General features: G+C 32.8%; 1 protein-coding gene across 8 annotated transcripts in view; it reads right to left on the minus strand.

Annotated features, from left to right (window-relative positions):
* Positions 1–22,932, minus strand: part of Pam (peptidylglycine alpha-amidating monooxygenase) — a 310,405-nt gene that overhangs the window by 75,996 nt on the left and 211,477 nt on the right. For all 8 annotated transcript variants that reach the window (XM_046459990.2, XM_046459989.2, XM_046459988.2 and 5 more), the window contains exons 8-14: positions 15,306–15,354; positions 10,792–10,859; positions 9,702–9,782; positions 9,345–9,421; positions 8,751–8,854; positions 1,635–1,819; positions 503–574 (exon numbers count right to left, since the gene is read on the minus strand). In XM_046459990.2, the coding sequence (XP_046315946.1) occupies positions 503–574; positions 1,635–1,819; positions 8,751–8,854; positions 9,345–9,421; positions 9,702–9,782; positions 10,792–10,859; positions 15,306–15,354 (636 nt within the window). The remainder of the gene's footprint in view (positions 1–502; positions 575–1,634; positions 1,820–8,750; positions 8,855–9,344; positions 9,422–9,701; positions 9,783–10,791; positions 10,860–15,305; positions 15,355–22,932) is intronic.

Consider the following 22,932-nt stretch of genomic DNA (forward strand, 5'->3'; position numbering starts at 1 on the left):
TTTCCTGACTCATTAAATGACACCTTAACACAGAACTATAAATGCAGAAGACAATGATCCCTCCTACCTTGCTGAAGGCAAAGAAGAGTGCCTTATAGAGACAAGATGCAGGTTTAGTTCTTAATTTCTTTTTCTTGAAACTCAAATATAGTTAGCAAACATACCATACAAGATATGCAAGAACTTAATTGGTAGAGGTCATTAAATTTAAAAAGCAGTGCAATCATTGTTTTTCATGATTATATTTGCACTTATTTGTACTATTCATAAAAGTTGCAATAGTAAACCTAAAGGAACTAAATTACACTAATGAATTTTACTTCCAAGGCCAAGTGCAATAATTGACCATTTCCTTATGAATTATGCATTATATAAGAACAGCAATAATAGCATTTGAGGCTGATACAAAGCGACCTAAAATATCTCATGACTTTATAATTTGGTTGGCTATTTGAATAAGGAATACTTCTATAGGTCTGGTTACAGAAATAAGCATACATACCCTGGTCTAACACTTCTTCTTCTTCCCGTTTTGGCTGTGGTAGTAAAGCAGTCTTATCTTTATTCTCTGTTTCTATAAAGGATCAAAGAAGTTGAGCATAAATTGGCAGCATATATTATACACTTTAAATAGTTCATTGGAATTATGCCATTAACATAAAAATATCATTCAAGACCTTGTGTTTATTATATTATTAAGAATTTATATAGAAGAAACGCTCTAATTCACAATCTTCTCCACCCCAGCATAACTACCAATTACCAGACTTCTGACATAATAACTAGGTCAACTATTTTTTCAGTGATATATAAATGATACTAAATTTTTAAAATGTTTTAACAAAATTACTCATGTTTGTTTTTTTTAAATTGACTCTAGTAACATTCTAAGAATATGTTAAGAGATTTTAAGGTATTTTCTATAAATATATTAGCATCTTAATACTCATTGCTATGCCATTTTCATTCATAAAATATCCACTAGAAAGAAATAAGGAGCTGCTCTGGCATTTTAAGATTGAATCTTCAAAACTCAATAACATCAGCATATTTCATGTAATAAAAGAAGGTGTGGGTTTTGCAACTTTAAACTAAAGGAAGACAATCAATATGACATTTTGCAGACAAACAATAAGTTACTGAACAATCCTAAGAATGAGGCCAAAAGAGCTAAGATTATTAATATCAAGATGGGATCTTTGCTTGAGGAGGCCAATTAAATAGATAATTTAAGGTATTACTGGACATGGTAACCATTTTCACTGGCCAACTGTAGCACTTTTTGTTGCAATTTATAAATTCATAAATTGTCTATGACATTACTGACTATTGGAGGAATGGGATGAAGAAACTAGAAAACATGAATTAAAATGAAGAAGGGTCTACATTTATGGGATTAGCCACCAAAACTAATTTGTTTCATCACTGGCTGAGATTTGTCTTTTTAACTGTTTTGATGGGGACATGCCAGAAAGGGGAGGCACATATGAAAGAGGAAATAAGAATACATATATACAAGTTGATTGAAGAAGGGAATAAAGATGATTTTAAATACTAATCATACAGTCAAGTAAAACACATGAGAATATAATATACAAAAGCATATGCTTCTTTATGTTAAGCACCAATCTCACCTTTGTGATGCCCATGCATCATCACCATATCGGACTTCACAGGAATTGGAATATTGGCCTCTGGTGGTATAGTTCTGAATATATCTTGAGCCACATTCTGTGTACAAGTCATGAAAGAAACTGCATGCTTGGCTTCCATGTAATACATAATGTATAAGTTACACATTTCATCAATAGATGTGCCACTGTAGGCAAATAAAAAAAAAAGTAGATACAACAAATCAGCCATTTGCATAAAATGCATTCTTAATGCAAGAAAAATGCAACCCGTAAACCTGCCAACAATGGAGTCAATGGTGGGGATACTGTGAGTTTGTTTTGTAGTTTTCATTAAAACTCATTAGTTTTCAACATCAGAAGCCCAGTGTCAAAGGCATATTTTCACCTAACAATGTAGAATCAGTCTGTAGATAAACAGGGATATTAGCCAACAACACAGATGGAAATGATTTTTCAGTAGTTGAGATATATTTTCTTTTCTCTTCTAAATCTTTTTATTTTTCAGTTCTTTTCTGTTTGATAAAACGCTTAGACTGGGCAGTTCCTTTTCTCTTAAACAATCACATATTTACTTAATGGTAACATTTAAAATATGTCAACAGAAATATATTACTTATAAGTCTTTTAAAAATGGCTTTTCTACTTAAGACCAAGAGTTTTGAACCTTATTTTTGGTTAAGTGCCTCCTTTTTAATGGTGAGATGAACTGAGAATCATGTACCACACTAAGATGTCATGATATATGATGTCACAACTAGACTGCTACCACAGGGAAGAAAAGAACACCTCAGAAATGATTCAGAATGAAATCAACACTAATATTTTCTCTCAGACCTGACTGGGGTAATGCTACAGAGTGGAATGATTCAGTGTTAAAAATAGATTTCAAAATGCTGTGGATGTTTCCAAGAAAAAAGTTCCAAGTGGTACAAATAATGTCTCACAGCTTACAAAGCATGTTCTCTTCTTCAGTTCACATGGGCTACTTCGTATTTTAGTCTCTTTACTGTTATTAAGAAGAAATGGCTCAGTATACATTTAGAACACTTTTATACAGCAAAGGAATATTTCCTGTTTGCTATTAGTTCTGACAGCTTTTAGCAAGCTTATACAAATAAAAAACAAGCTATGAGGTGGATTATTTGCTCTACAGAAATACATCAGTGTTGACTTTTCCAACAATATAATGCAGCACTCACTTCTCCATAGCAACAGTAATGACATCAGCAAGGGAAAGAAAAAAAAAAGTCTTTTCCAAGCAAGGATTTGATTTCTCTAAGCTTCGAAAATGTAGAGCCCCCAAGAGACCTCAGGAAAGAGCCCCTGTCATGAGAAGCTCTGTTTATGCTTTAGAAATCATTTGGCTTCTCACTCTCTGAATCTGATACCTGTCACTGTAATTGCCTCTCCCATGAAATATAAGCAAATAGTGAAGTGCAACCCCAAACAAACACATGTTCATTACACATATCTTCCTGGTGTCAAAACACCATTCCTAAGAATCACATTTTAACCGTTTTAGAGTGGGTCAGAAAATTATGTGCTATAAAAGGAATGTCTGGTGCCAAAATAATAACCTGGAGGCTCCCCCTACACTATCCTTCCCCTCCCTGTTCAAAAGGAGGAAGTATTCAGGAGACCAAGGAGGAAAAGGAATTTAAAATGTGGCTCTTGCTTAGAAACGGCATCCTCTTGTACAGAGGAAAAGCAAAAAATAATCATTTAAAAACAAATTAATGACAGGAAAAATTTTAGTAAATTCATATGGGAATACATGAAATTTGCAACTAATCCATGGACAAATCCTCATATAGCTTCTCTGTTTAGAAACAGCAGTGCTCATGCTATCACAGGGATGGTACACACACCCACAGCAGCACAGGTAATACAACCAGTATTCAGAGCTCTTTCCTTATTGTTAAAACAACAGAACAAAATAAAATTAAAAAGTTTAATTGCTGGTCTAAATGTTGTTGGCCAACTGGGCCAGAGTGTCTTCTGTTTTATAAATTTATTCTGTGAACTATTATGTTTTCATAAAATACAAAAAATTGCACTATGATACTTGTGATTTAACTCTTAACTATGTAGGAGTATGTATAATCCTAGCACTGGTTAGAAATTACCAACCAAAAGTGGTTCTTTAGTACTTTGTAGATGCATGTAAAACATCTACTGTTACTTTTGGATAACAACCATCACACAATAGACCAAGGTGTGTGCATCTAGTCTAGTTACATAGAACTATCCAAATGCCATAGATATGCACACAGATGTGTATGTAGGAATTTAACATGCTTTATATATAGACAAACATATATTAAATCTACTTATATTATTTTTAATCCATCCATCCAAATATACATTTAAATTTTCAGAAAAAATCTGTTAGAAATTTTCAAAGCAACTAATATCATAGATTTCAAAATAACTAAATAGACTATCTTAATATATATTCCCCAACATATAATTTTGGTGTTTCTAAACTAGTTACATGTCTATTTGGAGGACTTGTTTTTAGTATGCATCTTAAAAGAAATTGTACTGAAAGAGTTCATTTCAAATAAGTAAAAGGTAATCAATTAGAGAACAAAGAACTAAACTGTGAAATGTGTGCTAAGTGAAATTATCAACCAAAGTAATGATCAGGGAAATAATTTACTAAGTCATTTATTCACTGCTATCATTATCAAATCAGTGAACACCAGGTTTTTTTTTTTTAAAGAAAATTATAGAGAGTGATAATAAGGTAGAATATGACATAAAAAGTGGCATAAATTTGGAATAATTTAAAAAGTAATATTGGAGACAAAGACAGTAATTACTATTTTAGAAATAATGAATATCAAGACACAAGATTACATGTTTGAAAAATGCAGTTAACTACACCAAAAAGAAAGCTGTAACTTTTTAAATAACATAACAATTTGTCCTATATGACTGATCATCAAATTTTATTATTTTAATTAGTGAATTTGAGAAAACAAAAAATAAAAATATAAGCTAATGCTCCAAGTTACTTCCTGCAAAGTGAATTATCTTGCCACTTATTAAATCATTTTTTGAGAAAAAATTATACATATATATGTGAAAGTATACAGATATGTAAATGCTTGCATCCACACATATACATACAGACAATACACTAATTCAATTGCACTTACATATTATGTGCTAACTATTCAGAGATATAAATATGTTCATTGCTAAATATTTTTGATTTGGTGAGACATCCTAATCAGTTCATCAATATAGTTCATTTGAGATACTGACACATTGATACAAAATTGAGTTGCTCAAATAATCTAGGAATCTTTGATTTCAAAGAAAAATTTCACAGAATGAGCTGACCATAAAGAAAGGAATCTTGCTTTATTCCTTCCTGTGATTGGACTTGTAGTCAAGGTAACTCTGAGCTCCTATCTGACAGAGAAACTATTATATGTTAAAACTGTGAAGATTCAAATCATCCTGAGTATCAGCATCATAGTTTGCCAATTTTATTCCACATTCATCTTTCTTTTACCAAAAAAACAAAAACAAAAAAGACTTGCACTTTCAGCCTATCACTTTCTGTATTTATTAGGGGGATTTTTGACACACACATCCTTATTTTTCACAGAGCTCAATGTATGCAATTCAAGTCTGCCAATCTGAATGATCTACAGAAGCAGGGAGGCAGGCATGTTCCCAGGTCTATCTTGGCTCCACCGCCTGGTCCTTTTAACATTCCCCAATGTCAATGTGACTCTTTGAAATAATGACTGCAGACATTATCTGTATCCTAATATTGCAGTATGGAATTTTTCATTCTCTTCACAATAAAGTGCTTATGTGATAACCTCCTCTTTTGTAATGGCTTAAAATAAAGCTTCAAGTCCAACACAATGTGATGAGCCCCAAAATAATAAAATTTTAAAAATACATGTTAAATGATAGAAGGATGAATGACTTTGCTTAATAAATGTCTGCAACTTATTATGACATAATATATTATCTCTAAAATATTACACTGATGAATAATGAGTTAAGTAAATTTATGTACTTTCTATAGTATTTCTGAAAAATATTTATATCTCTGCATATCAATCAATTTACTGATATCTATCAGGGTTCTATAGGAGGTTTTATAAAAATAATTATTTTCTATTAGAAAGATACTTAATAGTTATTTAGGAGAGTACCAAGTAGTCTGAAATGTATCACTTTGAAGTCTCCACATGTTGTGTATCAGGCTTGGGATGTAGGTTGTAGCACTCTATTAATTTAATGAGTCTCTTGCCCCTAGCCAAGCCCCTTAATAAACAGAGCCAGGCTTCAATATAACCAAAACAGTTAGTATTAATTTTATTACCTGAAAAATTTAAAGAAAAACATTTTATAAATATGGTACCTTTAAACTTATACATTAAGGAGTTATTATTTATCATATAATTTTATCTTTGTATATAATGTACTTTAAAATGCTGATTAACATACTATTTGGTATACATAAATATTTTTTAGACATTGTCATATTCTTTCAAGTTCATATTCTCATGAAATGATCCATTTTAAATGAAAAGTATGACCAAAATAATTGACTAAATAGGTAAATACTATCTATTTATTCCAAGAATTATTTTGAAATTTCAGTCTATAAACTTTTAGGCTGACTAGCTGACTTAATTAGCTTAAATGGTTGACTTAATTAAATTCTTTCTTTTTTGTTTAAACTTGACTAAACATTTGAAATGAATTTAGAGAAGCATCATATTGAATATAAAATATGTAATGCAGTCAGGCACAAAATATTGCTCCTTCACAGATTAATTAGTACTGTAATCACTATATACTTAGTGCAAAATATTTGTTTAAGATATGCTATTCATATTTACTATGTTAAAAGAAATATATTTGGACAACACATTTTACCACTAAGTATAGTTACTAATATATCTTGTGTTAAATTCACCTATTTGGAACTAAGTGTTTCAGGCTCTGAGCTCAAACCTGTGTCCAGTAGGAGTGCACGTGATGTATGTGGGGTGGAGGTGGAGGTGGAGATGGAGATGGAAGTGGAGGTGGAGAAGTGGGAGAGGAAAATAGGGAAATTTATAGAGTATCATTTAATTTAATAGGAAACATAAAATATTTCTGTTCTTTTTCTTTCTTTCTTTTTTGTTGATTACATTATCAACTGTGACCCTGTAGTACCCTTTGGATGTTGTACCTATTATTTTGAAAAATAGAGATGTATTATTGCTATTACTTTTCTAAAACTAAATAGCAGATTAAATGCTATAATTATTCTGCATTGTTATAAGAGTTGTTATTCATGTCTAAATTCATTCAAACTTGTCTTATAGCTTATCATTCTATTTGGAAAAAACTGATTTTGCAGTATGAATTAAATATTTAGAATGTGGACTTGCCCAATAACTTAATTTCCTATAATTCCTTTCAATTTCATTTATATTACAAAATGTGTTTTTCCTTTAATCCACATGAGATTTATACAAAGCTAGAGTAGTATAGTCATTTTAGGGCATTATTCTAATACAAACTCACATTTTAAAGAAGACTAGAATTATTCTAGACTCATCAAAATGAAAGAGCCCTCTAGAGATTACTTTGGCCTCCCATCCTGGTATTATAACAAGTCATTAATTTCTCTGGCTGATATTACCTCAAAGAGAAAATGCAAAAGATAGAAACTGGCCAAGATGATAAGCCTCCTAAAACTGTAATTTTTGCCTTTGGCCAAACAGATTAAAAAATCTACTTTTTGCACACTTAGAAACTAATACATATAATGTTTTGAATATAATGTTTTGAAGGAGATTTCTTTACTACTTCACTTACTTATTTCAAAGGTGAATAAAATAATCAATGGCATTTAGGTAAGATGTCTGTGGATTTACACTAACATAAAATAGAGAAAGCTGATCAATATCCTCCATATCATTTTACCTAAGGAATTTAAACACTGCCAAGAAGTGAACTCTCAGATTCCACCTTTCAAATCTCATTATGTCTACTTTGTCAACCCTTTCCTTACACTCACCTTTTCTGGAACCTAATAATTATATTGCTTTCTTCAAGTCTCTTTCCAAATTTATCAAATTTATCCAAAAGCAAAGCTGTTGGAAAACATCTTGTTTAATATAAATTGAGAATGTTTTTCTCTTTGTTCTATATTTTGCTTTAAAATTGGTGCTTATTAAAATAAAAATCTTTTGGAGTGACATAAAATCCTTTTCATCCTTTCATTAAATGCCCCCTTTTCAACCTGCATCAGCAACTTTTCCGTTTTCCCTTACAACCACCAGTTAGTGCTGTTGTAAGAATCATCTTCAGTGCATTTAATCCAAATTTTCAGATCCCTACTTTCTGTAACTTCTCTCTGATCAAGAGATAAATGGTTTAAAACTCCAGCTTCCCAGTGGTCTCAGTAAATACCTTAAAACAGAGTGTAACACAGAGAGGAGATTCATTGATGCTTTTCCAACAAAAAGCATAATAAGAAACTTTCTCTTTCATTTTTTAATCTTTTATCTATTTATCTTTTTTGAAAGAGTTCACAGTGCTTTGAAAATTTTACTTAGTGTTATAAAGCGTAATTATTTCAAGGAAGCTTGGCATTTGAGAATTGCATTTTGAAAATTATTTGATCTCCCCCTTTTCGAAGTGCTGCATATTATTATCCTAAAAAACTGGAACTTATAGAATATTCAGAAATTTTAACAGGCAGAAGAAAACATGTTTCTGAGTATTTTATGAGTATTACTAAATAGAAAACTTATTTTCCTAAAAGAAAACCTTTCATAATCATGATATTTTCTTCATTTTTATGTGTCTAAAGAAGTAATATATGGTTTTCTAACTATATAATGGAGAGGCATGATGTTGAGGAGCTTAATGAAGCAGAAATAATAAAAGCACATAAAATAGGCATGTTCTGGGGGTTATCCAAATTGATCAATTTTAATGTTAAAATACTAGTTTGTTCTAATTGTCCATTACAGGGCAAAAAAAATGTACATAATCTATTCACAATAATAACTGTCACCTATGATCATGCCTTGTGTTAAAAAAAAAAAGTCTCTTGAAATAATGAAAGGTGCAGAATCTTACCCAATGTGTGTGGCTTCTGTCCTGCCCTCACCAGTGAATACACATCTTGCTGCTAGTATGTCACCAAAACTAACATCCACTGGGTGTTCCACAGGGTAAAAAGCCTGCCCGGAAGACAAACACAGTGATCCATTGAAATTACCAATAAAACCCAGAACCATATGCTTAAAATATGTGAGGCTTGGAGCACTGCATATGGAGAGGACGAAGAGATAGACATATACACAGATACTCACTAGATAGAAGAGTTCATCTCTAATTAATCAATTCCACTTTACAACTTTGAAAGCATATTTACAAATGCATTCCATGAAACACAATTCGTACAATAACAGAAGAGCTATCTGAAACACTTATGACTAAATGATAAAGGACTTCACTAACATGTTCAGATCATATTGAGAGAACTGGTAAGGAAAACACCAAATTGGAAGTTGTAAAACAGGAGATTATGTAGCTCAGATTTACAGAAAAGGAAAATATGGAGACTGTTAGATGCTAAAGAAATGAACAAGGTATTACATAAGAATTTTTAAAAATTACTTTCTGTTGGTTAGTATTTTTCCTCCCCAAATTAAATTTGATCCTACATACCTGTGGTAGCTGCGGGCTCTGGCGTCCAATCAATGTCCATTGTCCGTTTCTTACTCTGTATCCACTTACTACCTTACCTTAAAAATAAAAATAAACTGTAACCATATGAAATAACACAGAAAAGAAAAACCACATTTATTTTTCTTTTTAAAATAAAACCTGAATCTTTTCAGAACCCTAAGTAATGAGTATCTTCATGAAAATAACATGATGAAACAGCATAAAAAATTCAAGGTATTGGCTGAAATTTCTTTGAAACAGACTTAAGATCAAGTACAATCAACATTTTACATTTACAGCACTAGCAAGCACAATGGTAAATACTTATAAATTTAACATGTAGCTTAAGGTTCTTACCTAAATGGTGAGTGTGAACTCTGTAGGCAAAAACATGCATTGGATAAGTTTTATAATGGCATGAAATATCAGAATTCACCACTGTGAGAAAGAAAAACACAGACAAAAGTCACTATTCAACTGGAAAACGACATTCTTCTTTTCTAAAAGTGAGCTAGTCACATGCACTCAAACCCAGCAGATAGTAAGTGCTCATCCTGTGCCATCCATTTCACCAAGACAGATTAAGATCTTCCTACTTCAGATATTAAAATACCCTGTCACAAAACAGGCTTAATTAATTTGTTATCTTTAACTTGAAATCTATCCAGTTGAAAATCTTAAAAAAATGGCTTTTGTTTTTGGAACAATAGATTTTTGAAAGATTGAATGCAAATACAAAAATCATCAGGCTGAACAGTTCCTGTTGATAAGGGGCTGTCTTCATATACTTTATCTTCCTTACAGTGTAACACATACTAGCAATGCAATAAGTTTCTTTTGGTAATAGATCAGTGGACAAAACAAAGTGCCCCTACTGAATATTAACTTTGAAATTACCAGTAATAACAAACAATATTTAACATGACACTTTTGTTAGAGGGTCTTTAGATATACTGATAAATAACAATTATTCTCATAGCTTTTTGCCAGTTTAGGTGAAACAGCTATTATCTCATTTTGCAAGTAGGGAAATTAATATATATATAAGTTCAAAGACTGAGCTGATGTTGAATTTGAAGCCTGTCGATTTTTAGCCTTCCCATGAAGTAGTTTACATTGTCGCACATTATGCACTTTATCTTTTGCATCTCAAAAATGGGTGACTGATTTATAAAATATTCAAGATTTATTCTTTAATTTATACACCCACTACCTGCCCATGAGTCTCAATTCTTAGCATTTCAATAAATAAACATTGGAAATATAACAAATAATTGGCTTGGAACAATACCAGATCTATTTTAAACATAATGACAATAAAGAATTAGCTTATTTTTCAGATACAAATATTGGTCATTTTTTATAAAGTTGATAAAAAATAAACTGTAAGTCCATTCTTATAGATTACTTAATGAGGTAATGGAAATACAAAGAGATCATTCCTCACCTTTCTCTCCTGGTGGTATAACAGTGTCAACAGACATCATAAGGTACATGCCAGCAATTAAAGGCTGTCTGCAGGAAAAAAGTGATATTTTTCTCAATAATGAGATAATGCCAAAACTATTTCATTGGACAAATAGGTATATCTCAATACATTAGTTTATAGAATGTTATTTTTTGTGAAAATCAAAATGAAACAAACTAGAAGAGGTGGACAATTAAAGGTAGACTCTAACTAGTCTCAGTTATAACTCATTTTATGTGTCAACTTTGTTAAGTTATGTCATCTGGTTGATGGGTCAAACATTAGCTTAGATATTTCTTGGAAGGATTATTGTGTTTTCAGATATGATTAACATTGAAATTAGACTTCATGTAAGGCAGTTTATTCTCCATAATTTGAGCAGGTCTCATACAATCAGTTAAAGGCTTTAAGAAAAAAAACTGGGATCCCCTGAAAAGTAAGAAATTCTGCCTACAAACTTTCTTTGGACCCAAGAAGGCAACAACCTCTACCTTTCCCTAAATTTTCTGTTGGCCTTACAGATTTTGGATTTGTAGGTCCATACAAAAGCATGAGCCAATCCCTTAAATTTTTTTTTGTCTTCCTCACTATCCATCTACTAATTCAGTTTTCTTTGGAAAACCCTGACTAATAAAGCTGTCATGATTCCTAGCTGAGATGAGCATGCCTTGTCTAATTCCCTCCCTCACGTTGAGGGTGGGCACAAATAAAGGTACTAACATATTTCTAACAAATAGAATATGGCAAGACTGATGGTATGGTCACCTCTTAAGATTAAGTTACAAAAAAACTCTGGATTTCATCTTTCACATAATCCCTTGCTTGCTTTTTTACTTACATTCTGTGATGGAAGCGAGTTGTTGTATTGTGAGCTGCACTGTTTATAGCCCTTATGGGGAAAAAAAATGAGGGAGACCTTTGGCCAACACCCAGCAAAGCAATATATCCTGTCAGCAACCATGTGAGTTATCTAGGAAGTGGCTGTTCCCGGGTCTAGCCTTGAAATGACTGAATCCCCAGCAGAGACTCTGCTTGCAGCCCCTTTGGACAACACTGGACAGAGGAGCCTGCTACGTTGTGCCTATGTTCCTGACTCACAGGATGCTGAGATAATACTCATGACTTTAAAACAGTAAGTCTGACTTTAAAACAGTAAGTCTGAGTTAATTTGCCTTCCACAATAGTTTGCAAAGATCTTAAGGTTATTGCTCATTTAAGAAAACCCATCAATTTCAAACAGTGAAATAGAAGACACCATCAAAAGCCTACCAAGGAATAGCATGGATGGTGGAAGGAGACTCTCATCATTATCAAAATACATGTATGAAGATGTGAATTTGGTGTCAACGATACCTTGTATACAATCAGAGACATGATAAATTGTGATATAAAGGTATATTAAGAATTGTAATGTAATAATAATCATAGGAAAAAAAATTAAAAATCCTACGAAGACCTTCAAAGAAGAATTAACACCAATACTCCCCTAATTATTCCATAAAATAGAAAAGTAGGGCACCCTTCTAACTTCATTCTATGAAGCTTGTATCACTGTGATACCAAAACCAGACAAAGACACATCAAGGAAAGAAAACTTCAGACTAATATTCTTGATGAACATAGATGCAAAAATTCTCAATAAAATTCTGGCAAATAGCATACAAAAACATATTAAAAAGATTGTGTACCATGATCAAGTGAGGGTGCAAAGTTGGCTCCACACACAGAAATCAATAAACCCAATTCATCACATCAATGGATTTAAAGACAAGAATCATACGATAATCTCAACAGATGCAGAAAAATCATTTTCTGCTCAAAACAACAGAAATACTAGGGAGAGAGTAAGAACATACCTCAACATTAATAAAAGCTATCTGTGATAAACCAAAGGCCAACATCATTCTAAATTGAGAAAAATTAAAACCATTCCCTGTAAGAAATGGAATAAGAAAAGGATGCTCTCTTTCATCACTTTTATTCAACATTGTCCTTGAAACTCTACCCAGAGCAATTAGAGAGAAGAAAGAAATCAATGGGATACAAATAGGGAAAGAAGAACTCAGACTATCACTATTTTCTGGCAGTATGATTCTACTTACAAGATCCAAAACATTTCACCAGAAAACTTCTAGAATTAATAAATGAATGCAGCAAAGAAGCAGGATATAAAATTAACACCCATAAATCAAATGTGTTCCTATACATCAAAGATGAATACACCAAAAGAGAAATTACCCGATTCACAATAGCCTCAAAAAAATCAATAAATAAAATATGTGAGAATCAACCTAATAAGAGAGGTGAAAGACCTCTACAATGAAAACTACAGAACACTAAAGAAAAAATAGAAGAAGACCTTAGAAGATGGAAAAATCTCCCATGCTCTTGGATAGGCAGAATTAACATTGTCAAAATGGCCATACTATCAAAAGCATTATACAGATTTAAGGCAAGCCCCATTAAAAACCCAATGGCATTCTTTATAGAAATAGAAAAAGAATCATGAAATTCATTTGGAAAAAGAAGAGACCCAGAATAACCAAAGTAATCCTTAGCAAGAAAAGTGACGTAGGAAGCATTACAATACCAGACCTTAAATTATACAACAAAGCCATAGTAACAAAAATGGCATGGTTTTGGCACCAACACAGACACATAGACCAATGGTACAGAACAGAAAACATAGCAATAAATTAATATAAATACAGTTATCTCATACTAGACAAAGGCACCAAAAACATACATTGGAAGAAAGATAGCCTCTTCAACAAATCTTGCTGGGAAAACTGGAAATCCACATGTAGCAAAATGAAATTAAACCCCTATTTCTCACCCTGCACAAAACTCAACTCAAAGTGGATCAAAGACTTAGACATTAAAACAGAGATCCTCTACCAAATAGAAGAAAAAGTAGGCTCAAATCTTCACCATGTCCACTTAGGAACTGACATCCTTAACAAGACTCCTAAAGCAATAGAATTAAAATCAAGAATCAATAAATGGGATGGATTCAAACTAAAAAGCTTCTTCACAGCAAAGGAAACAATCAAGAATGTGAAGAGAGGTGGGAGGGAAAGGGAGAGAAAAGGAAAATTGCATGGAAATGGAAGGAGACCCTCAGGGTTATACAAAAGAACATACAAGAGGAAATGAGGGGAAAGGGAAAAATAATACAAGGGGAGAAATGAAGGTCAGTAGAGGGGGTAGAGAGAGAAGAGGGGAGGGGAGGGGAGGGGAGGGGGGATAGTAGAGGATAGGAAAGGTAGCAGAACACGACAGTCACTAGTATGGCAATATGTAAATCAATGGATGTGTAATTGATGTGATTCTGCAATCTGTATATGGGCTAAAAATGGGAGTTCATAACCCACTTCAAGCAAAGTGTGAAAGATGATATATCAAGAACTATGTAATGTTTTGAACAACCAACAATAAAAAAAATTTAAAAAAGAATGTGAAGAGAGAACATACAGAATAGGAGAAAATCTTTATCACATTCACCTTAGATAGAGCATTAATCAACTGAATATTATAAAGAACTCAAACAACAACAATAAAAACCCAATCAGAAAATGGGGTAAAGAATTGAACAGACACTTCACAGAAGAAATACCATCAATCAACAAATATATGAAAAAAAGTTCAACGTCTCAAGCAATTAGAGAAATGCAATTCAAAACTACTCTAAGATTTCATCTCATTCCAGTCAGAATGGCAGCTATCAAGAACACAAACAACAAAAAGTGTTAGCGAGGATGTGGGGAAAAAGGCACACTCATACATTGCTGGTGGGACTGCAAATTGGTGCAGCCAATCTGGAAAGCAGTATGGAGATTCCTCAGAAGACGTGGAATGGAACCAGTATTCGATCCAACTTTTGGTTTATACCCAAAAGACTTAAAATCAGCATATTACAGCCATATCAATGTTTTATAGCAACTCAATGCACAATAGCTAAACTATGGAACCAACCTAGGTGTCCTTCAACAGATGAATGGATAAAGACAATAGGGTAAATATTCACAATGGAATGTTGACTCAGCATTCATGAAAAATGAAATCATGACATTTGTAGGTAAATTGATGGAGAGGGAGGATGTTATGCTACATGAAATAAGCCAATCTCAAAAAACCAGAAGCTGAGTGTTTTCTCTAATATATGAATGTTAATTCACAATAAAGTGGGGGCAGGTGGCTAAGGAAGAATAGAGGTACTTTAAATTAGACAGAGGGGAGTAAAAGGAGGAGAGGGGCATGAAGGTAGGAAGGATAGCAGAATGAATGGGACATTATTACCCTATGTGCATATAGGACTACAGGACTGGTACAATTCCACATTATGTACAACCAGAAGAATAAGAAGTTATACTCCATTTATGTATGATGTGTCAAAAACATTCTACTGCCATGTATAACTAATTAGAACTACAACAACAAAATAGAATAAATATGAAGAAAAAAAAGAAAGAAAAAAAGCAGGAGGGACTTACGGCAGACGTGTGAGGTGTAAAGACACGCCAGAACAGTCCTTGTGGTTATCTGAAAACACAAAACACATACCTTCAATACAAAAATCAGAAAAAGGGATGCCAAACTAATAAATTATAAGTGTTTAAATATAAAACCTAAAAACTATGTTACATTTTCTGATTTTACAAAATACTTTCATATTCCTTAATTCCTTTAATCACCCACAGAAACAACAAAACTACCTGTTCATGCAGTCTTGGGTATTTCTTGGCTCATCAACTCATCAGTTATGGGCTTTCCTGCAGATGTACTAGCTGATAGAAGAAGGCTGTTGCTACTCTCTTTGCATTATTTATATTGCTAAAATACCCAGAAAAAAATCCAGTCAACTAAAAGATTTTTTTTTCCCATGGGAAACTAAACAATTGCATTTTGTGCTTTTCAAGAACTTTTGTAGCCCATGATTTAGGTTCTGAAGGCATTGTTTTGCCATTTTTAGTTTAATGTCTCAAATTATATATAGGAATCACCTTGTCTTGTAATTTTGGCCATGCATATCCCTACCTTTTAAATAAACAGCTGATCCTAATTCATTTTATATCCTAAGTTCAGCCAAAAGCCTCTGAGTACCTCTTTATCTTTGTCAAACTGCAAAAACTTCTTGCACATCCTCTCTCTCTGTTTCCCAAGTGCAAAATAAAGTAGGAATGAAAAATACCCATCTAAATTCTGTTGAACTTGCTGACCTTCCACCACAGAGATCATGATTAATACACTATTAATTTCTTGTATTTGCAGAGTGATTAAATTTTTTCTACTTCACACTTTACTCTCAGTAATTATAAAAGTTTATATAAAATTTAGAGTTTTTATACAAATAATTATTGTGTGCAATGGGTGTGTGCAAGATTGATAGAGTTATACTATACGCTAAGAAATAAAGTGTGTTAATAAATATCAGCAGGTGGAATGGGGTTTTAGTGGCTTTTTTTTTTCACTTGGTTATCATTTCCATGAGAAAGACTAAGGTAGCTTCATCTAGAAATATATAATAACAGGTAAATAATAAGATGTATTTTGATTTACTTTAGCTAATTAAAGAAACAAACACATCAAATCATGTATAATAGTTTGAGAATAAAATACAAAAAAATCTCTGTATAATATTAATTTTGATCTTAAAATAGTGAATAAAAGATAAGCATTTTTATTCAAACATTTTTTTTTTTGCCTTTTTCATTTTACAAAGGAATCTCTAACACATTGAGTCCATTTCAGGGAGGCAGTGTCTTCCTAGTTATTTCAGGGAAGTTTTTTCTCCATAATTTCAAGTGAGTTTTAAAGAAGGAGGAAGTTAATAATAATAGGAGCTTAGTACCCAGCTCCTAAATACTATTTACTAATTACTGAATGTCTGATTTTTGTTTTTATTACAAAACCAGGGAGACTCCCTCACAACAACATCCAAGAAAAAATTTCAATGTGCTCTGAAAATTATATTTTTGATTCTTGTTATATCTTTGCATTGAATGAATCAAATTTATCACGATTTTAAATATAAAAAGGATAACAGAGTAGCTTCTTCAGTTTTCAAAAAAAGCATTCATTTTTTTAGAACAAGCTCTTTTATATGTACTACGGTGATTTAATAAATGTGCCTCATCCGTACTGCTTTCAAAATGATTAGCTAATGACCTTACGGATAATCATGTAAATATCTCCACTGATCAAAAGAGAATGGTAGAGAATATACCACTCCTTCACACCAGAGGAAGGCCAAACTCCAGAGGCTTACTTAATTAGCTTAGTTCATTGCAGAAAACATTTTTTTCATGTGTATTAAAAAATAACCTGCATTATAAAGTTATTTTGAGAAATAAGAATCACCCATTTATTTAATTAAACTTATTGAGCAGCCAGAGTAATCCCGACCCTATGCTGTACACTTGGATACAGAGGAAAACAATATAATCCAGTTTCCTGCTCTCATGGTTCATGACAGATAGGAATAAAAAAACAAATAAAAAAAGTGTTACACAGTGTATGCAACAGGATGGGACTCTGGGCAGCTGTTTATCTGCTACAGTCAGTGAAGGGGGGGACACCAGACCTGGGGAAGAACATCCATGGTTGAAAGGACAGTAAAGACCTATAGAAGAACAGGATATGCTTATGGGACAGGAGAGGTGATTGTGGGAAGAAGCACAGTAAAAAACAGAATTGAGGTGGTTGTACAGGCCACACAGAGTGGATTTAGAGTCTGGATTTTATGTGGTGTACACAGAAATCATGAAATGAGTGACAGGATCATATAAAATGCTCAAATAGTTCAGTACCCAGCCCCTAAATAGTATTTACTGATTACTGAATGTCAGATTTTTAAGGTTTAATTATAAATTAAATTAATTTTAGACTCTCTCACAACACACATACAAGCAAAAAGTTCAATGTGTACTGAAAATTATCTTTTGGATTCTTGTTATATCTTTGCATTGAATAAAACAAATGAATCATGTTTTGATTTTGTTTTTCAGACTGGGGATGCTCCACCACTGAGCTTCATCCCCAGCCCTTAATATTTTTTATTTTTTTATTTTGGGATGGAGTCTCCCTAAGTTGCTGAGGCTAGTCTTGAACTTTTGTGATCCTCCTGCTTCAGCTTCCTGCATTGCAGGAATTACAGGCAGCATCACAGTGCCTGGCTCATTCTATTATACAACTTGGCAAATTGGCAAATCATGAGTTGTATAAAATTAAATGGAAGAAATTAATAAGTAAGCTAACATAACTCAAGAACTATTGAAAAAAATTTTTATTAAGGCTAAAAGCTGCCACCAAATTAAGAGTAGCAGGAAAGTTACTAATAGCATAATGACAGGTAGCTATTACTAAGAGCAATAAAACATAGCATCTTCCTATTAGAAATTATTATTTATTAGAAATATCTACATGGAGTAGTTTTTTCTTAAAGCACAAAAATTAAAAACAAATTAGAAACAAATTCTAAACTTGCATACTACAACAACTTGTAAGGAAAGCTCGATTCTAGTAACATAATTTTGTCAAACAGAAAGTAGTAAATCTTGTATGGGATTGGGCTGGTGAATATACATAGATCCAAAGTAAAAACCCTGTCTGTTTTATAAAAAGCTTCAGAAATTAAAACCTATAAAAGGAAAGTTAGCAAAGACATTTACTTTAAAATCATACTAGACAGATTCTGCATAATGGCCAAAGAAATTTGCTTCTATCAAATTTATTTGGTCAATATTATCCACTGCTTCAAAGCATTTTTAAAAATGTGGGGTGCATGTGAATGTGTGGGTAGATATTATTTTATATCATGGATAATGCTTTGGGAAATCCATCATTATTGAACCCTGAGGTGGTAGAATCACTATTTTAACTGTGACTTTAAAAAATTGTTCTGTTTATAAAAGGAATTAACATGTATGTATGTATGTATATATATATATATATATATATATATATATATATATATATATATATATATATAGTTTAATAACAATATTATAGTTTAACAAAGATTTAAAAGTTATCTCAAAGTAAAAACATATAAAGCATATTTACATACATTTTAGGCATTGCCAACGTTTATTAATCTTCATACATTCACTATTTCAACATCAAATTTTATTATTCTAAAGATTCTGGTCTCTTCTGATACATCTTTCTACAGTTTGACCTGAAGGCCTTACAGTTCTTGCATACACACAGAATAAGAAGTCCCAGTGGGAACAACTTAGACTCCACCAAACAAAGTGGTCTGGGGTTAAGGAGTGCTACTGGAACCACATCTGCTCTTATAGCAGGTAAAAACTTTGGTGAAAAGCATATTTTGGCCTTAGTGTTTGGCATGAAAACCATGGCCTTTTAACTCCAAATGATCCTTCTGACAGTGATGCATTATTATTTTCATAACCCTTACCCTGGATTTACTCTAGTGAACTCAGAAACTTCAGCTAGTTTTGCATATATCACTGATGATTTGCAACATACTCTGACTTTGACCTTCTGTTGTAATTTCATATCTTGTAGCCTTCTGTTGTAAGGCTACAAGATATGAAACCTCATAAGAATGTATTCATTTGAATTCACCAGGCTGTATATGAAATCTATCTCTGATTATGCATCATCATAAAAATGGATGGTAATTAAAGAGTTCATTATAACAAAGAAATGTATTGATACTTCTGCTAATATATTACCACATAAATTTTTTTAAAAAGAAATCAGAATTGATATATTTAAGAAATGTACAGAAAATGAACTCAGAATACCAAAACCATGAACTGGCTGAACAAGATGGTTGGAAAGACTTATTCTGGGACTAGAGTGAAAGAAAATAAGAGAGAAGAAAGGAGAAGAAGTAAAAGGAAAAGTTAATCCAGGGCAGTAGACCGGAAAAATTGAATAACATCCCTTAAAAAAAATATGGGCATAGCAGTGAGTAAAATAAAATGGTCTGAAATAATTACAGGACTAAATCTGTGTGAATTAGAGGCAGAAAAGGAAGAAACCTATTCCACTGATTTATTCTTTATTTAAAGAATCTTTAAGGTGTTTAATATTGACTTAGATGGTTTGTAAAAAAAAGAAAAAAAGGCATGCTATTGTTCAGTCTTCATCCATAGTGTTTCCATAACCACTTCTTTTTCTGTGGCTTCTTTCAGTGTCCAAATTATATCACATTTCTTTCTCAAGCCCAGACCACTGAAAACAAACAGACTCATATCCAGGGAAATCACCAGATCAACAATGTCCAAAACACAATGCAATGCCATGAAGTAGATAAATAAAATAGATAGTAAATAAATAAAATACATGTTATAGGTTCAGGATGCAGCAATGCAGAGCTCAGGAGCACAGCCATGTTTGTCTTATGTTGTTTCTCAAGTTCAAAAACACCCTGGGGACTATCTCAGGGTGACTGGATTTTACTGCTGTGAAACTGTAGAAGTCTCGCAAGCTCACAGGTTTGTTCTCAAGGTCTTCATTTTTGGATGCCTGAAGGATCATCTCATCCTAATCCAGCTGCTTCACAAAATTTGCTTCTACACTACATTGGATCTTATACATTTCCTAAATTCACAGAGCTCCTTTCTGAGGTTCTCTGCTAGGAGCTGGGTTGTTTCATAGCTTCCTCTTCTTGTCTATGTTTTCTTCTTTGGGGATGTCATCTGCTGGTGCTGTGTCCCCAACAACGGACAAAGTCTTCCACATCATGAACCAGGGCTTGGCATATACATCTGTTTTTGTTAAGGCAGATGTGTAAAATCATATATATACACATATAAAAATTACTGGGGATTGAACACAGGGGCACTTTGCCACTGAGCTATTTCATCCTCAGTCTTCTTTTTTAATTTTGAGACAGGGTCTTGTCAAGTTGCTGAGGCTGGCCTTAAACTTGGGATCCTTGTGTCTCAACCTCCAGAGTCTCTGGGATTACAGGCATGTTCCCCAATTCCTAGCTGTAGTGATCAATATTTATAATAGTAAGAAACTTTAATCTATAAATGAGATGTTAACTTATGAACTTGGCACTATATTTGAAGCTTAAGAAAAATTTAGTAAATGTTAAATGTTACTCCTTCTATTGACAAAAATTTAGCATATGGATATATTACTTTTAAGAAATACATTTTTCTCTTTATAAGTCTGGAATATCTTTAAAATGGAAGAAACTAAAGCACAACAAATTTCTCCAACTTATAACACAGGAATAGAAAGGGGAAAAGAACATGGGGATAGCAAAGAGGTAAAAAGACAGCTTGAAAACAGAATTACAATTGAATTTGTTCACTCTCTGGTTTATACCCCAAAGACTTAAATACAGCATACTGTAGTAACACAGCCATACCACAGCTCAATTCATAATAACCAAGCTATGGAACCAAACTAGGTGCTCTTCAACAGATGAATGAATAAAGAAATTTTGTATTTCTTTGGAATGTTCCTCAGCCTTAAAGAAGAATGAAATTATGGCATTTGCTGGTAAATGGATGGAGCTTGAGAATATCAAGCTAACCGAAATAAGCCAATCCCAAAGGACTAATATATATATTAGTCTGATATATGGATGCTAATTCATACTGGAGGGTAGGGAAGAATAGAGATACTTTAGATTAGACAGAGGGGAGTGAACAGAGAGGAGAGGGTATGGGGCTAGGAAGGATAATAGAATGAATTGAACATTATTATCCTATATGCATATATGATTACACAACTTGTATAATCCTATATCATGTAAAACCAGAAGAATGAGAAGTTATACTCCATTCATGTATGATGTGTTAAAATACATTCTATTGTCATGTATAAATAATTAGAACAAATTTTTAAAAATTAAAAATTCATATTAAAAACAATTGGTGTTATGTGTATTTGGAAAAAAAAGATACTGTGCAAAACAGATATTTCCAGAAAGTTCTAAACTGAGTAGATACAGAACACAGCAGAACAGGGTTGTCAATGAAATAAAGAAATTTTAGTAAGATGCCATGGTCTGGATAAAATGAAATTCTTGATTTAGAGGCCCTTGGGACTGTGAAGAAGTTGACAATGTCTGGTTTCAAGGTTCTTTTATGATTTTTAGCAATAAAGTTCCCCTTGATCAGACTCAAGACAAACTGATTCTTTCTGAGTTCTGGAAAAGAAAGAGTCAGTTCAATGGGATCCTGCATTTGCAGAAGAGAGAGTGAGACCATTTTTATGCTGATATTGAAGTTACTGTTCAACTATTAACATGCAAAAGTCTTGACAGCTCTTCTTTGAACATAGCTCCAATTATTTTTATTTTAATTTTCTTATTCCAAAGTAAATTACTGTCTTCACCTGATTGGGCTCTAGGCTTACTCTCTCTCCCAAGGCACACTGGTGAATATTGGCTGTTAGGTAATAATGTTCTGTATTTACAGAGAATTAAATGAAAGACATCCTTGTTAAGGGAATTTTTCATTTTTTTTTTCTGGCAGTAAGATAGAATTTTAGCCAAAAGGATCCGTTACGGAGGTAGAGAGGAAAATTCATTCAGTAGACAGGCATCAGGTGACATTGGGAGGGGTATTTCATTATGTCCTTGTATTCCATTACAGTGTCATATGTATGTACTAGAAATTTTATAATGGTGAATACAATGGAAAAGTTAAAAGAACATTTTTAAAAAAGAAATGTAAAATAACAGAAAATAATGATGCCTTAGAAATACATCACTACATAGGACAATACGGCAGTAGTGGTGTTTGAGTGTTAAGACTTCTAAAAAGTAGTTTGATGATGAAAGAAACAAATATCTCCAGACACTGGATGAGACTTGAAAATAGCATTCTATCAGAATCTAATCTTGAGCAAGATGAAAACTGGATGACTGCTTCACAAGGGTCTCAGCTTGCCTTTTCTGAGAAACAGTTCCCTGCTGAAGCAGAGATGTATAACCACAGCAAGACATTTTATCAAACATACTGACTCATAGAACTCAGAAGTGAAAGGAGCCCTGGAGATGGAGGAGTTCTACTCTTATACTTTATAGATAAGGAAAAAGAGGGTGTAGAGATTAAGAGTGTTGCCTATAGTAGTTCAGGTAACTGGAGACACACTGGCATCTCAAGTTTAATCCTCCAATGT

This window comes from Marmota monax, unplaced genomic scaffold (assembly GCF_021218885.2).
Source record: "Marmota monax isolate L192 unplaced genomic scaffold, Marmota_monax_Labrador192_F-V1.1 WCK01_AAM20220418_F8-fsc00006, whole genome shotgun sequence".
Taxonomy (NCBI): domain Eukaryota; kingdom Metazoa; phylum Chordata; class Mammalia; order Rodentia; family Sciuridae; genus Marmota; species Marmota monax.